This window comes from Micromesistius poutassou (genome assembly GCF_964030765.1).
Source record: "Micromesistius poutassou genome assembly, contig: SCAFFOLD_5739, whole genome shotgun sequence".
In the NCBI taxonomy this organism is placed as follows: Eukaryota; Metazoa; Chordata; class Actinopteri; order Gadiformes; family Gadidae; genus Micromesistius; species Micromesistius poutassou.
The window spans coordinates 1-14526 of record NW_028179078.1 but is presented as its reverse complement, the minus strand read 5'-3'; the positions used below and the strand labels follow the sequence as shown (position 1 = coordinate 14526).

At 48.5% G+C, this 14526-nt stretch overlaps 1 protein-coding gene across 1 annotated transcript; it reads right to left on the bottom strand.

Moving 5' to 3' along the window:
- Nucleotides 1-2510: 2510 nt before the first annotated feature.
- Nucleotides 2511-12253, bottom strand: LOC311373137 (tubulin polyglutamylase TTLL7-like; the record flags this gene model as incomplete). The annotated part of the gene is made up of 4 exons (XM_084489980.1): nt 2511-2683; nt 5721-5801; nt 9927-10061; nt 11970-12253. Coding segments are annotated over 4 exons (673 nt in total), but the record flags the coding sequence as incomplete, so codon positions are not given.
- Nucleotides 12254-14526: the final 2273 nt, after the last annotated feature.

Here is a 14526-nt window from a genome sequence, read left to right as displayed (position 1 = left end):
CTCTCTCTCTCTCTCTCTCTCTCTCTCTCTCTCCCTCTCATCTCTTAAAAAACACCCTGATCAACCGGCGAGATCTGGGGGCCTTATTTTCCACTATTCCCCTTCCACAGAGAGACACACATGTTGCTTTAATCCCCATAGAGCTCTCGAGGAGAGAAAAAAACGTGTAGTGCAGCTGGGTCTTTTAGAAAGCTTATCCAGGTTATTGTTTGTCTGTGTGCCTGCCCGCCTGTCTGCCTAGCTTGTCTGTCTGCGGGTATTTCTGAATGTCTGTCTGCACGCTCTGTCTGTCTGCTTGCCTTCTTGCCTGTCTGTCTGTCTGTCACTCTGCCTGTCGGTGTAGTGGGTCATTCTGTCTCTCTTCTGTTTGTTGATGCATTTCTTAATCCAGGAAATCATAGCTAAATGCCCCGTCACTCAAACATCTAAACAGAGGTGAGTGACGTGTATTGGTTTGGACAGCAGGTTTGTTTCGTGGTATTTTGCATAAACACGCATATTCAATCAGTGCTCGTACACACGTGATCAAAAAAATCCCTTCTGCAACGTAATCAGGAAAGTTGGTATCGGATTATATAGAGGAAGAAGTTAAATGATCTGATGCCAAACAATTTTGATTAAATCTTCAAACACTTTTTCAAAATCCCCAAAACACTCTGAAAAGTGTTTTGGCTATCGGGCATTTCCTTCCGAAAACCCCCTCAGAAAGTAAAATTAAACGGTGTATGTGTTTACAAATTTATCTTGATTACCGGAGACCTCACTTCACCGGTGTATTTCGGTTCACCCGATCGTATGAATCATACTCGCCCGCCCACGCACACACACACACACACACACACACACACACGACGCACGCACACACACCCAAACACTAACTAACCTCGTCCCGTCCTTTGAGACCATCGTGATCCGTGGCTGAGCCGCACGTTCTGCGCTCTGAACCTGATCAATGTCACATCAGCTCGTGCATCCAAACTCCACCTGTCAGCCCGGATAACAATCAACCGCTCCCCCCGGCCCCCCCGCCTGCCCCCACCGGTCAGGGCTCCTAACTGTTTGGTAGCGTGTGGTATTTAAATGGAAACCCACGCACGCCGCCCTACTGGGACTGCAGGGGGACGGGCAGCGCGGCTGTCCATGGTACGCACAGTGGCGCCGCCGTAAAATGATGGCTTTATTTATTTCCCCCGGATAATGTGATGGCGCTGTAGACTTTGAGGAAGGAATCCTAGCCTCCCCTGATCAAAGAATAGACAACGCATTGGAAGCATGTCAAGTGAGCGTGTACCGTAATTTTCATCTATTTCCCGTCCCTGATTCCCGGGCCGCCAGAACCCTATTACAGCAGGTGTACGCACTCCATGTCTTTTGCTCGTATAAATATTAAAGCCATCTGCATCAATCCCGGAATATGCTTGTTCTGTCAAATTTTGAAATATAAAATGGAAAAATGGAAAAAAAAAAAAAAAAAGTGGAATCCAGCAGCAGATGCTCTGAGCTTGAGTGTTTTATTCATTTTTTTTCCTGCACTAGGGCATTGACTGATGTCTTGGAATTCACAGAGAAACTTCTGATGACCACCAGCAAACACCAGTTGCCTGCTCTCTTTAGACGGCAATAATAATAAAAAGATAATATAGCAAAAAATGTAACACATAAAATACAGCGGGCGAGCCCATGGAGGGGTGCTGGTGGTGTCCTATGCCCCTTTTCCACCGACAGTACCAGCTCAACTCGCCTCGACTTGGCCCGCCTTTTTTTGCGTTTCCATTGGCAAAAAAAGTATCTGGTACCTGGTACCGGGTACTTTTTTTTGTAGCACCTCCGTCGAGGTTCCAAGCGAGCTGAGCTGGTACTTTTGTATGATGTAAACAGGCTGCTGGCAACTGATTGGCCAGCGGCTGCAAACGGGAATAATCACTCGAAGTTAAGTTGTGTCCGGCGTGGCTGGAGTCCACCAACCCGCTCCCGAGGGGGACACGGATCAGCGTTTCGCTGTTTCGTTTTAGTGTCGTTCCTTTCCCAGGGCTCAAGTTTCGCCTCCATCAACGTTACCGTATGACAACAATAGTCAGGAAATAGTCTTGATCAGATTTCCCGGAATTCCCGTCTCCCGGGATTAAAACCTAATGACGACCCGCCCACGTCGAAGAGGTTATTTTCTACGACCCGCCCACGTTGAAGAGGTACTTTTTCAGATGGAAACGCGACGTGCCTGGAACCAAAACAAGTCGTGCCGCACTAAGTCATGGCGAGTTCAGCTGGTACTGTCGGTGGAAAAAAAGCAGTAGTAACCATATCCGTCCACAATTATGGTAAAACAAACCAACTCAAGACAACTCATTGGGAGGGGCGGGGGGGGGGAAGTCCTAGATGATGGGATTCACACAAGTGGGGATGGAACACAACAAATATTTTCATACGTGAATATACTTCATACATACCCCCTCACCCACCCCGATTACCACCACCCCCCCGCGCCCTTCCCCATGCCCAACCCCCCGTACCCAGGCCCGTACCCGGTGTTGGAGAAGCAGTTCCACAGGCCCTGGCCGTGGCTCCACAGCAGCCGGCTGAACACGCGGCTGAAGAGGCGGTGCAGGTGGAGGCTCTCCACATCGGGCTCCCGCCACACGCGCTGCAGGGCCGCGCGCACGTTGGTGCGCACGATGTCCAGCACCTGGGGGGGGGGGGGGGGGTGGGAGCACAGACGGAGGCGCAGAGGGAGCGCCCGAGAACAGGCACACACACACCCGCAGAGGAGGGGGAGGGCGAGAGATAGAGTGAGAGAGAGAGAGGGATGGAGAAAGAGAGAGAGAGAGAGAGAGAGAGAGGGAGGGATGGAGAAAAAGAAAGTGATAGAGGGATGGAGAAAGAGAGAGAGAGCGAGAGAGAGAGAGAGCGGGATGGAGAAAGAGAGAGAGATATGGAGATAAGATTGAGATTGAGAGAAAGAGAGAGAAAGAAAGAAAGAAACCCGAGAGTGAGAGAGGCAGATAGAGAGACAGAAAAATGGATAGGAAGAGAGCAAGAGAGAGAGAGATGAAGAGAGAGGGAGAGAGGGCAAATATTGTAAGAGAATGGGGACGTGGTTCACATGAAGCCTCTTTAAATGAATGCAAACAGGGGAAGAGACAGCCCGAAGACAGAACGAGGCGCGGGCGCGCATGTTAATTATCACGCCAGCCTGGAAATAGTTTCTCCTGCTTTATGATTTCGCTTTTTATATGTCTCCGAGCGGACCGCTGCGGCGAATGATGCAGCCAATGAGCACCCTGAGTAAGGCTCAGGGAGACACGCACGCTATAAACACACCCGCAACGGACACACACACGTGCACTGCACACAGAAACGCACATCAAAGCACAGAATTGGCATGGTGTGAGGCGCACCGTGCACACGTGTGAACCCAATCACTGATGAAGAGGAGGGACGCGGACATGCACGTAACCTCATTGAGGTTCCGAGATGGTGCCGGGTTGCTTGTTTACATCAAGGTGTGTCCGTGTAAAAGGTAGTTGGTGTGTGTGTGTGTGTGTGTGTGTGTGTGTGTGTGTGTGTGTGTGTGTGCCTTTGGAGATGGTGTTGGTGTGCGTGGGAACACACAAGTCAGTTGGTTACATGAACGGATTTAAACAAAAGTGTGTGCATGCGTGCATCTCTCTGTATGTGGTTGCGCGTGAGGGTGTTTGTCTATTCGTGTGTGTGTGTGTGTGTGTGTGTATGTCTATTCGTGTGTGTGTGTGTGTGTGTTGAGATCTTATATTTGTGGGTGTATGTGTGTGTGTGCCTATTAATGTGTCAGTGTATGTGTGAGCATGCGTGTGTGTCTATGTGTGTGTATGTCTGTCTATCTGTGTCTGTGCATGTGCACAACTGTATGTGTGTTTGTGCGTCTCCGTGTATGTGTGTGTGTGTGTGTGTGTGTGTGTGTGTGTGTGTTCGTGTGTGTGTGTGTGTGTGTGTGTGTGTGTGTGTGTGTGTGTGAGTGAGTGTGTGCGCGTGTGTGCGCGTGTGTGTACGTGTCTCCGTGTATGTGTGTGTGTGTGTGTGTGTCTGTGTGTGTGTGTGTGTGTGTACGTGTCTCCATGTATGTGTGTGTGTGTGTGTGTGTGTGTGTGTCTCCGTGTATGTGTGTGTGTGTGTGTGTGTGTGTGTGTGTACGTGTCTCCATGTGTGTGTGTGTGTGTGTGTGTGTGTACGTGTCTCCATGTGTGTGTGTGTGTGTGTACGTGTCTCCATGTGTGTGTGTGTGTGTGTGTGTGTGTGTGTGTGTGTGTGTGTGTGTGTGTGTGTGTGTGTGTGCGTATGTCCGTGTGTGTGACAGGGCAGCACGGCGGGTGCTAGGGCAGGGGGATGTAGGAGGACCAGAGGAGTGGTCTAATTGCTGTGCCGAACGTCAGTCTTCCAGAGACGGTGTCAGAAGTGCGGGGAGGACCCCCGCGCTAGCTTTCAATCTCCCCGCTACAGCTCTTCCCACCTCTCTCTCTCTCTCTCTCTCTCGCTCGCCCCCTCCCAGCCTCTCCATCGGCCGCACTTTAGCCGCGCCAGAAGCCCTGTGTCGCGGCTCTCTCGCCTTTGATTCTGAGTGGCTCATTACCGGCTCGGTCTGTCCGTCTGCTTGTGGATGTGGTGGGGCTGGTGCTGAAGCCGGGGCTTGCGGGGTGGTGGGGCTTGGGGGGGGTGGCGTGGGGGTGAGAGTTTATATATGCGTGCGTGTTTGCATATGCCTTTGTCAAGGCTGCGCTGTTTGTTACCTCTGCTGGTGCTCGTGGAGGAACACACACACACACACACACACACACACACACACACACACACACGCGTGCACCCACACACACAGGAACAAGACACATGTGATACACATCTTCACACACACGATGATCACCATATGGTGATTCACACACACACACACACACACGCACACGCTATAAGCGAGAGACAGTTATTCATGGGCGGTACACACACACACACACACACAAACATCACGACAAAGCGATGGTGATGCACACACACACACACACACACACACACACACACCCTGCCAGTCCCATTCCCCTGTGGTTCCTCGCGCGGCCTGTGTTTTGGTGTTATTGTAATCAGATGGACGGCGGCTACATCCCTGACCTCTGCCTGCTGCTCATTAGGCTCCACCGCTCCAAAGGAAACCACGAGAGCCGGCGAAGCAACCGGCAAATAAAACACCAGCTCCCATCAGCCCCTGCACACCAAGCAGCGCCAGTATATCATCCCCTCGCCCGCCTCCTGGACGCCGGCTTACCTCCGGATCCAAGTTTGCCTTTGTTTACCTCAGTAGTCAGACATTGTCCTCGAAACTGTATTCTTTGATGTATTTTTGGTGTTTCTTTGTTGTCCGTGTACTCTATTATTTAACTGTTTTGTGTGTCTGTTGTGGTTTACAAAAGGTAGGTGGGTAAGTTATTGCCACCGTAATCGATGAGAGCAATGCAATATATATTTCTATAGTTGGTATTAATAGTTATTGACGGGTAATAATATAATACCATTGGGGCATCCTCTAAATATTCCCCTCTATTGCAAATCAAAGTCTGCAGGATCAATACAAATCTCTCTCTGATTCCTCCATTATTCAGTCTTGCCCTAATACATTCATTTCCCCAAGAAAACGCTGTATCACGGAAACTCGATTGCTGCTTCGGGTCGTCTTCGGAGAACTGCATCACAAAGCAACTCACCTTTCTCTGTTTGGTGGAATCCAACTTCACCAGCCAGTATGAGGCCACCTTGGGCTTGTGGTACTTCCAGTTGTCAAGGATCTGAGAACAAATGAAAATCCATATGAATACCTCCAACCTTATTTAAATCCCTTTGTATGCTTACTTATTTTCCAGCAACCGCTATAACAAGGCATGGAAAATTGGAGCTACAGATGTCAATGCCGGTATTAGAATAGTGTCTCTGGTCCGATGAGGCGTTTGGCACATTGATGATGAAGAGATAGTCGAAGACAAATGTGTTTGGCTATGGCATGTTTGTGTGCACACAACACATGTTCCTATGCATACCTCACTGCATCCAACGTACATGCAGGTAGGCAGGTGTACAGACACAGAACACTTACATACAAACACCCCAATCAGAGACATACAAGATTACACCCTCGCAGACAAACAAAACTAATGTTACACAGACGAATAGAAGAAGCTCAAAAACTTTGTTGAACGTTGCGGATGAGCGACTGTAAATCTTTCTCTTACTGAGCCATACGGCTCTGACACGATGACTAATGAGCACAGAGCGCTACATCGACCTCAAAAGCAGCTTAATTTTCCTTCCTTAGGGTATTTCCAAAGCTTAATGACAGCAGATTGAAAACCCAGGCTTTCGGATGATTTCTTCCACATTCACACACACACTAATCTCCAGAAGTTAGACGCTGCTGTAGCCAAACTTCCCGTTGGAGACTGCAAGGCGCCTGGGCAGGAAACCACAAGGTGTGAGGGGGCGGAGCTAAGCATTGTTTCCTGTTTGGTCACTGAGACCCCATGTTAATTGTTGTCAGTGGCTGCGTCTCAACTCAGGGGCTGCATCCTTCGAAGGACGCATTTGAAGACCGCTTACGTCACAGCGGCGCGTCAAGGCTGTCCCATTTCGAAGGCTCCTTTAAATGCGGCCGAGATATGCAGCCTTCTTTTCCCGGATTTCACGGCCCAACGTATCCCAAGATTCATTGCGCGTTGGATTTTTTTCAAAAATGGCACGGAGAGAGTGGAAGCGGCAGCTGCAGCGAATACATATTTAATGACAAAACTATGTAAAAACATTTTTTTATATGAAAGTAAGGTTGGGACCATTTTAAATATGTAACTTTACTGTCAAAGTTCAATGACATTAACGCTAGACATATAACGTTAAACTTATTAACGTTAAGCCAACGTCCTCTCTTCCTCTTCACGCGCCGGCTCCGGCGGTGAATCTTCTCCCACTCCTCCATAAAATTAGGATTTCTGGCTCCATAGTTCTCCTCCGCTGTCCGGTTTGAACCGCAGCTGTCAGGGTTGCTAGGAGACAGGAGCGGCGCGTGGTGACGCAAGGTAAAGGACGTTAACGGCTGGTTACGCAATCTGGAAATGCTCTGTAGGCTAGACCGTCTCATTTAACAACGCTCGTTCGGCCTTCGGTGTGGCCTTCGCGGTCTACGAAGGCCACACCTTCATAGACTGCGTCCTTCGAAGGATGCAGCCCCTGAATTGGGACACAGCCAGCGTCTATGTCTATGTCCAGATGTGAATCAGCCATGACACCCTCTCGCGGTGTACGCACATTCCCAAATTGGGCGGTTGGCCAGTCATCCTGACATCCATTCTATTCCAAACCAGGGTTGAACAGCTCCCGCAGCTGTATCACTCTCAGTCCAAAACAAGCCAGCGCATACAAACTGCCAGATCGTTTTCTCCAATATCGCCCACAAACAAACGGACGCACGAGTTTCGATTTTTTTGCTTGCACGCCACTGCGAGAGCTCACGGACTTAAAGAGACCGAGACACTGAGAGGAGTGCTGTTTGACTTCTGACCCATTCAGACTGTGTGAGATCGTCTGCCATCAGTCTTTAGATGTTAATCCATACTTTGATTTGTGAGACTAATGCTGTCCTAATGCACTTCCTCACAATGGCTGGACATTATGACGAAGATGTGGTGACGCCGGTGAAACAGCCAAACTCAGTGCAGCTAAATAATGGTGAATTGAGGGTTCGGTTTCCCCCCCCCAACCCCCCCAATTCTGGTGTTGTTTCTGCTCACAGGGGGTCGCCTGGGTGTGTGAGTGGGTGGGTGGGTAAGTGTTGGATGGGGGTGGGCGGTTGTTTTTTCGTTTTTAAGGGAAAATGTATCTTTGAAGCCGAGTACGGAAAATCTTCAGGGCACGTGCTCCTGCTTAAGAACTTGGTGTTGCTGGAGATGGTGGTGGTGGTTATGTTGGTGGATGCTCTCTTGAGGCTGCCCTGGGTGCCAACAACACAGTGTACCTGGGGGGGGGGTGCAGTAATTGTTGCTATGTTGACTTAGACTCTGTCTCTACCCCCACTGCGCACAAACATGTATCACATAGCCTGCTGTGCATTCACAGTCAAGCACGCGAGTGGTGAAGCTAGTGAAAAGATTGTGTATGTGTGTGTGTGTGTGTGTGTGTGTGTGTGTGTGTGTGTGCGTGTGTGTGTGGGTGCGTGTGTGTGTGCGTGTGTGTGTGTGTGTGTGTGTGCGACACACACACACAAACAGAGAGAGTGAGAGACAAACAGAGGACATACAAGCACAGAGAGAAACTCTCAGCCTCTCAACTCTCAACCACCTGGATTCCCAGAGAGAGGTCCAAGGTACACTATGAACACACTTCTGCTCTTCCTTGTGTGCAAACGCACCGATTCATACTCATCTTTCTGAAAAAGCACCTTTAACACTTTGTGCCGAGGGGGATTTGCATTCCCCTTCATGAAAAATTCAGAAAACTCCAGAACAACAAAAGCAGTTCTTTTCATACATACATATGAATACATATGAATCTTTGTGAAGAGTCGAGAAAAATTCAAATGCATGTGGCTTGGCAATTGTTCTAACAAACACATTATTAACCCAATTAGCTTTCAAGTTGAAATGACTGCGTGGATAAAATGGTGGATATTGTGTTTTGGTGAGCCGGGCGAACACAAAGCACTGCGCTGAGAGCTACAGGTGCAACCCAATCCTCTGGGTTTCTCATTAGGGTTAATTAACAGTGCAGGTGTGATTGTAATTCTCCTTCGCAACCCTGACACACACACTCAGACACACACACACACACTCACACACACACACACACACACACATAATTACTTTCACAAGGCCCACACATGAATGCAAGCACAAACCCATGTACAAAAATATGCACACACACAACTACACACACACACACACACACACACACACACGTTCACACAAAAATGACTGCTAACACATACACGCACAAACACATGCACTCACGCACACAAACAGGGATGCAGAAAAATGCACGCGCGCACACACACACACACACACACACACACACACACACACACACACACACACACACACACACACACACACACACACACACACACACACACACACACACACAGGCGAGAGTGGAGTGGGGGTACAAAACAAGCCGGGTGTAGCTGGGGTGCAGGGGAAGGCAGTGATTAATACGGCGGAGACACAGGGAATAGCATGGCCCTGCAACCTGACCAAGCAGGTGTCACCGGGGGCCAGCCAAAACACAATGGGCGTGCGGTCCGGGCCCGCCAGACCATTGTGCGGGGGGGCCAGGGAGGTCACTTTCAGTTAGACCACGGGACCACTGCACCTGGCTGTGGCCAGGAGTCCCGGGAATAAAGCAGGTCCAGACCAGGTGTCTGTCTCGCCTGCCGTCTACTTTCCTTCTAACTATTTCTTAAGGATCCCGTAATTTCCGAATAATCCCCTCAGCCAAAGGGGAGACATCTGGTGTTGGGAGGGAGATGGCGTTGTTCTGCTGGTTTGCGTGTGTGTGTCTCTCTCTCTCTCTCTCTCTCTCCTTCTGCCTTCCTCTCTTTCTCTGCTTTTCTTCTCGGTTTCTTTGTTTCTCCCGTGTTTGGTGAGCGCGTAACCAGGGACACGCCCACACACAGTCATACAAAAATCGTACAAATACACACGCGATCATACTAGCGTGACGATTGCCGTGGTAGACGTTTTGAGAAAGCGCTCGCTGACCGGGTAGTGGATGTTGGAACACGGAGCACAACAATGACCACACATACATATGCACATGCTATGCACACCACGTCTGGAGCTACTATAGCGTAGCACACACAGACACACACACACACACACACACACACACACACACACACACACACAGATAATGACCCAGTGCTGGCTCACCTCGTCGAGAACAGCCTCAGCTTCTTCTTCCGTCTTGCCGGGGAACCTGATCCTCATGACGGTGAGAGCAGCCAGGGTCTGACGCACCAGCTCAGCCTCCTGCTCCTTACTCCTCAGGTTCAGCACCGGATCGCCCTACACACACACACACACACACACACACACGGACATAGGCACACACCCACACACACACACACACACACACACACACACACACACACACACACACACACGCGGACATAGGCACACATCCACACACACACACACACACACACACACACACACACACACACACACACACACACACACACACACACACACACACACACACACACACATGCGGACATAGGCACACACCCACACAAACACATGCAGACATAGGTCCGCGCACACACACACACACACACACATCCAAACACACACACACACACACACACACACACACACACACACACACACACACACACACACATCCAGACACACACACACACGCGCACACAGACAGACACACATCCAGACACAAAGACATAAATGCATATAAAACAGCCTGCATCTACACCATGCAACCCACCTTTGCGGCACCTTTGCCACAAAGGACGCATTCAGTTTAAATCGTTTAAGCTTCTGAAGCTTGTAAACTCTGTGCCATGACCAAGACCGTCACACCTTTTTTTCACAGGTAAAACACCATGCCGGACATAAATATAACATCAGGAACAAATGCGGCCATGGAACCGATGTCCGACCGATATATAATATGAAGCCATTAACCGATATATAATATGAAGCCATTAAAAAAGTAATTTGTACGATTGCCGTCTGAAGTATTCGTAAACTCTTGATGAGATAAATAAGCGTGTTTTGGAGAAGAGAGCGAACGCACCACCCTGACCCTGACGAGGTGTGCTTTGTCCCCGGGCTTTGATCAATGGGATGCCACCATTTGCTTTTCATTATCATCTGTGTTATTTCAATCACTGAACAGACGCTTCTCAAGAGAGCTCTCGGAGAGGCAAGAGCAGAAAAAACATGTATTAGCAACATGTTTGTGCGCTGATAAATACGACATAATGGCTTTTCTAGATAGATGGAAAACATAATTTAATCAAGTCATATTTTACTTTATTATCTGATGTTTTTTTTTTTTAATGGGATAATCACTTTACACAAAATGTACTGTATAAGGAACGATTGCATCAGTTTGTTTGATACAATATTAATGGGTGGATGTAATAATTAGTAAATAATTAGTAAATAACCCGATAAACAGTTAGAGAAGATAATATATTTCTATTAACCACAATTTACGCTGGGAGCTTCAGCAAATATTGCAGCAGACAAAAGATCCTTAGTAATTGTATGATTAACGTCTGTATTTTCTTTGCACGTATTTTGTCTCTTTGTGTGTGTGTGTGTGTGGGTGTACACACGCTTGTGCGTGTGTGCGTGTATTCGTGCGTGCGTGCGTGCGTGTGTGTGTGTGTGTGCACGTAAGTGTTTTACTCACATCGCCTTGAATTGTGTTTGTTGCAATGCTTTTGTTTAGCTAAAAATGTATCTCAGCATTCTACTTCATGTCCAATGGAGTGTTTCAACCATGTCAATTCCACTCTGTCCCAGTGTTACCGGCGTTGTTTCGGTGTGTAGCAAGAGGGAATGCAATGGAAAAGGCAGGCGGAAAGCAGGTGATGGCAGCACAATGGCACAGCATTGTCGCAGAGCACATAAGTCCTATACAGTGTTGACGGATTGGCCAGCAAAGGTTTTCAAAGCCAACTACTGTACTGATTCAGCAAAAGAGGGGGAGCCAGCAAACACCAGGTGAATGTATGTCAGCGGAATGGAAAAGTGTTTGGGTCAATGTTTGCATCTGACCGTGTTACTATTTGAGTTCAAATCCTGGTTATGTTCGCCAACCAACAGTATTTGCCAAAGAACCTTTGTGTGTGTGCGCGTGTGCGTGCGTGCATGCGTGCGTGCGTGCGTGCGTGCGTGCGTGTGTGTGTGTGTGTGCGTGTGCGTGTGTGTGTGCGTAAAACTCACCATGTGAGAGTGAATTGTCCCCAGACTGTTGCTGTGCGGCACTCGATGGGCGGAGCCACTGCGGCTCAGCGAATGGGATCGCAGTGTTGCCGAGCTGGGCCTCACCAGGGGCGTGGCCGGCGGAAATGCAGGCGAGGGCTTTGTGACTAACGTCCGCAAGTCATTGGGCGACGAGAGGGAAGCCATGGAGCGAGGGCAAGAAATGGAGCGTCTGATTGGACCGGAGAGATCGGGGGCGGGACAGGGTTTGAGCGGCTTGATTGCAGGCTTCCAGTTCACGCGCCCTGCAGAGATTGGACGAAGGGGTAAATGAAAGACTCGGACTGATGACCTACATTATTATCAGGCCAATGAGAAAACTCCATGCCGTGTGGTTTTCACTTCACCGGCCTCTCATTGCCCCGTTTCTCCTTTTCTCTCCCCGTCTATGGGGGGGGGGGGGGGGCCTCAGAATTGAAATGCAGCATTTAGACTCCAAAACTCACTCTCTGGCAGGGTAGCAACACGGCCATGTGCCTCATGTCTGCTACTGCGTGTGTGCAACCCATGGAGTTTTTACAAAACCAGCTTGGCTTTTTTTCCGCTAACAATGAATTAAACACACACACACACACACACACACACACACACACACACACACACACACACACACACACACACACACACATACACACACATACACACACACACACACACACACACACACACACACACACACACACACACACTCAAGCACTCTTGAACCTCCACCAGCTTGTCCTCCAGCCATGGGTCAACATTTCTACATGTTCCGTTTGTTTTAATGTATGTAGCGAGCATGACTACATTTATTTCTCATATTTCTGGAGGACATGTGTGTGTGTGTGTGTGTGTGTATGCTATTACGGCATTTGAGTGTGTGTGTGTGTGTGTGTGTGTGTGTGAGACCAAACCCTTGTCTGTTTTTGCCAAATGGCCACATTATGGGGCTTTGCCCTAGCAGCACCCTAGTGGCTTGGTACAAAGTAATCTACATCCACACGCACATGCATGTCCACACGCACACATTCAAACACACACACACACACACACACACACACACACTCAAACACTAAATGTTTGGCCATTTGAATCGCAACGTCTGTACCGTAATCACGCGAATATAGACCACAGCTTATATCCACATATTTTAAAAGAATTACAGGGGTGCAGATTTGCATGCTCTTTCGCTCCGCGAAGATCATGCCCTGTATTATATACAAATACCTGCCAATAAGTCTGGGACACGATCAATATTTGATTAATGGTATTCCTCCACTTCCACAAACAGGTTGAACTACCTACTAAAAAGAACAGGCTTCTAATTGGGAAATGTATTTTCTTTCTTTTCTGGTGATCCGTCATCCAGAATAGTGCATTTACTCTCACGCTCTGGAATAGCGCTTGTGCTGCGGTTCGTTGAAAAAAACTTGTCCGCTAATGCATCTTCTGTACGACCCTATATTATCTTATATTATCACCCAATATGCGGCCCTATATTCGCGTAATTGCGGTATATTCACAAGCTCATGAAAACATTTACACACATGAACCTTTGTAAATGCCTGTTAAAAAAAAACCTTGCATGCGAGGGCATCACGTGCGATACAAATACGTACGACTGCCACAGAGCTGCCTACACTCACTGTGCAGGCCCGACCGGCCCATGTGACTACGGGAAACATGAAAAGAATCTTTGAGACTCTTCTGCTCCCCTCCACGTTAAAGAAGATTTGCTGAAGGAGCTTTCAAGGTGGCTCGCAAAGCGTTTATATATTTCCCCTCGATTTCTTCTTTATTCTTTTACAACATACCATTTCTCACACACCTGTCCTTCATCTTTTTTTCCTTTTGGTCCGGCCCACATGATATCCCTTTTCTACTGTTCCACCAAAAATCCTCCATTCATTTTGCTAGTTCATTTTGTATTTGCATGTGTGAACGTCTGCTCACGTCGGGGCCTTGTGCGGCGTTTCAACGTGCTTTACATGTGTTCACACCCGCCAGAGAGAATACGTGCCCCGCTCATCCCTGCCTCTGTCACGCGCTGCTGTCCGTCCTGCGGAGACTTTCAATCCGAGCATGAAATTGGATATATCCCATTAATCATTATGAGGCAAAAACACTGCCTGATAAACACCTGTAATATATTCCCTTGGCTCCCTTGGCAACGGTAACCACCGCCTGCCCGACATTGTTGGTGTATTGGTGTATTGGTGTGTGGGGGATTAGAATTCAAAGTTGTGCGTTGCATAACTATGAATATTTGTCTCAGAATGTGGGCGCGTGGGAGGTCATAGTGGTTGGAGCAGGCTGCCATGCATGGGTTTGAGTATTATAAAAGTATTGTTTGCTACCCAGCCCCCTCCCATCTACTTCCCATCTACTGTGTGTCTTGCGATGGCTAATTGAAGGAGTACAATAGCTTGATCATCTTTTTTATTTTTTCGGAAACAAATGCACGTGCTGCCCGAGTTTGATTAAGACAAACTGTTCAGGTAGCAACTCTCCAAAGTGAAAAGTGTAAAAACGTAAAAAA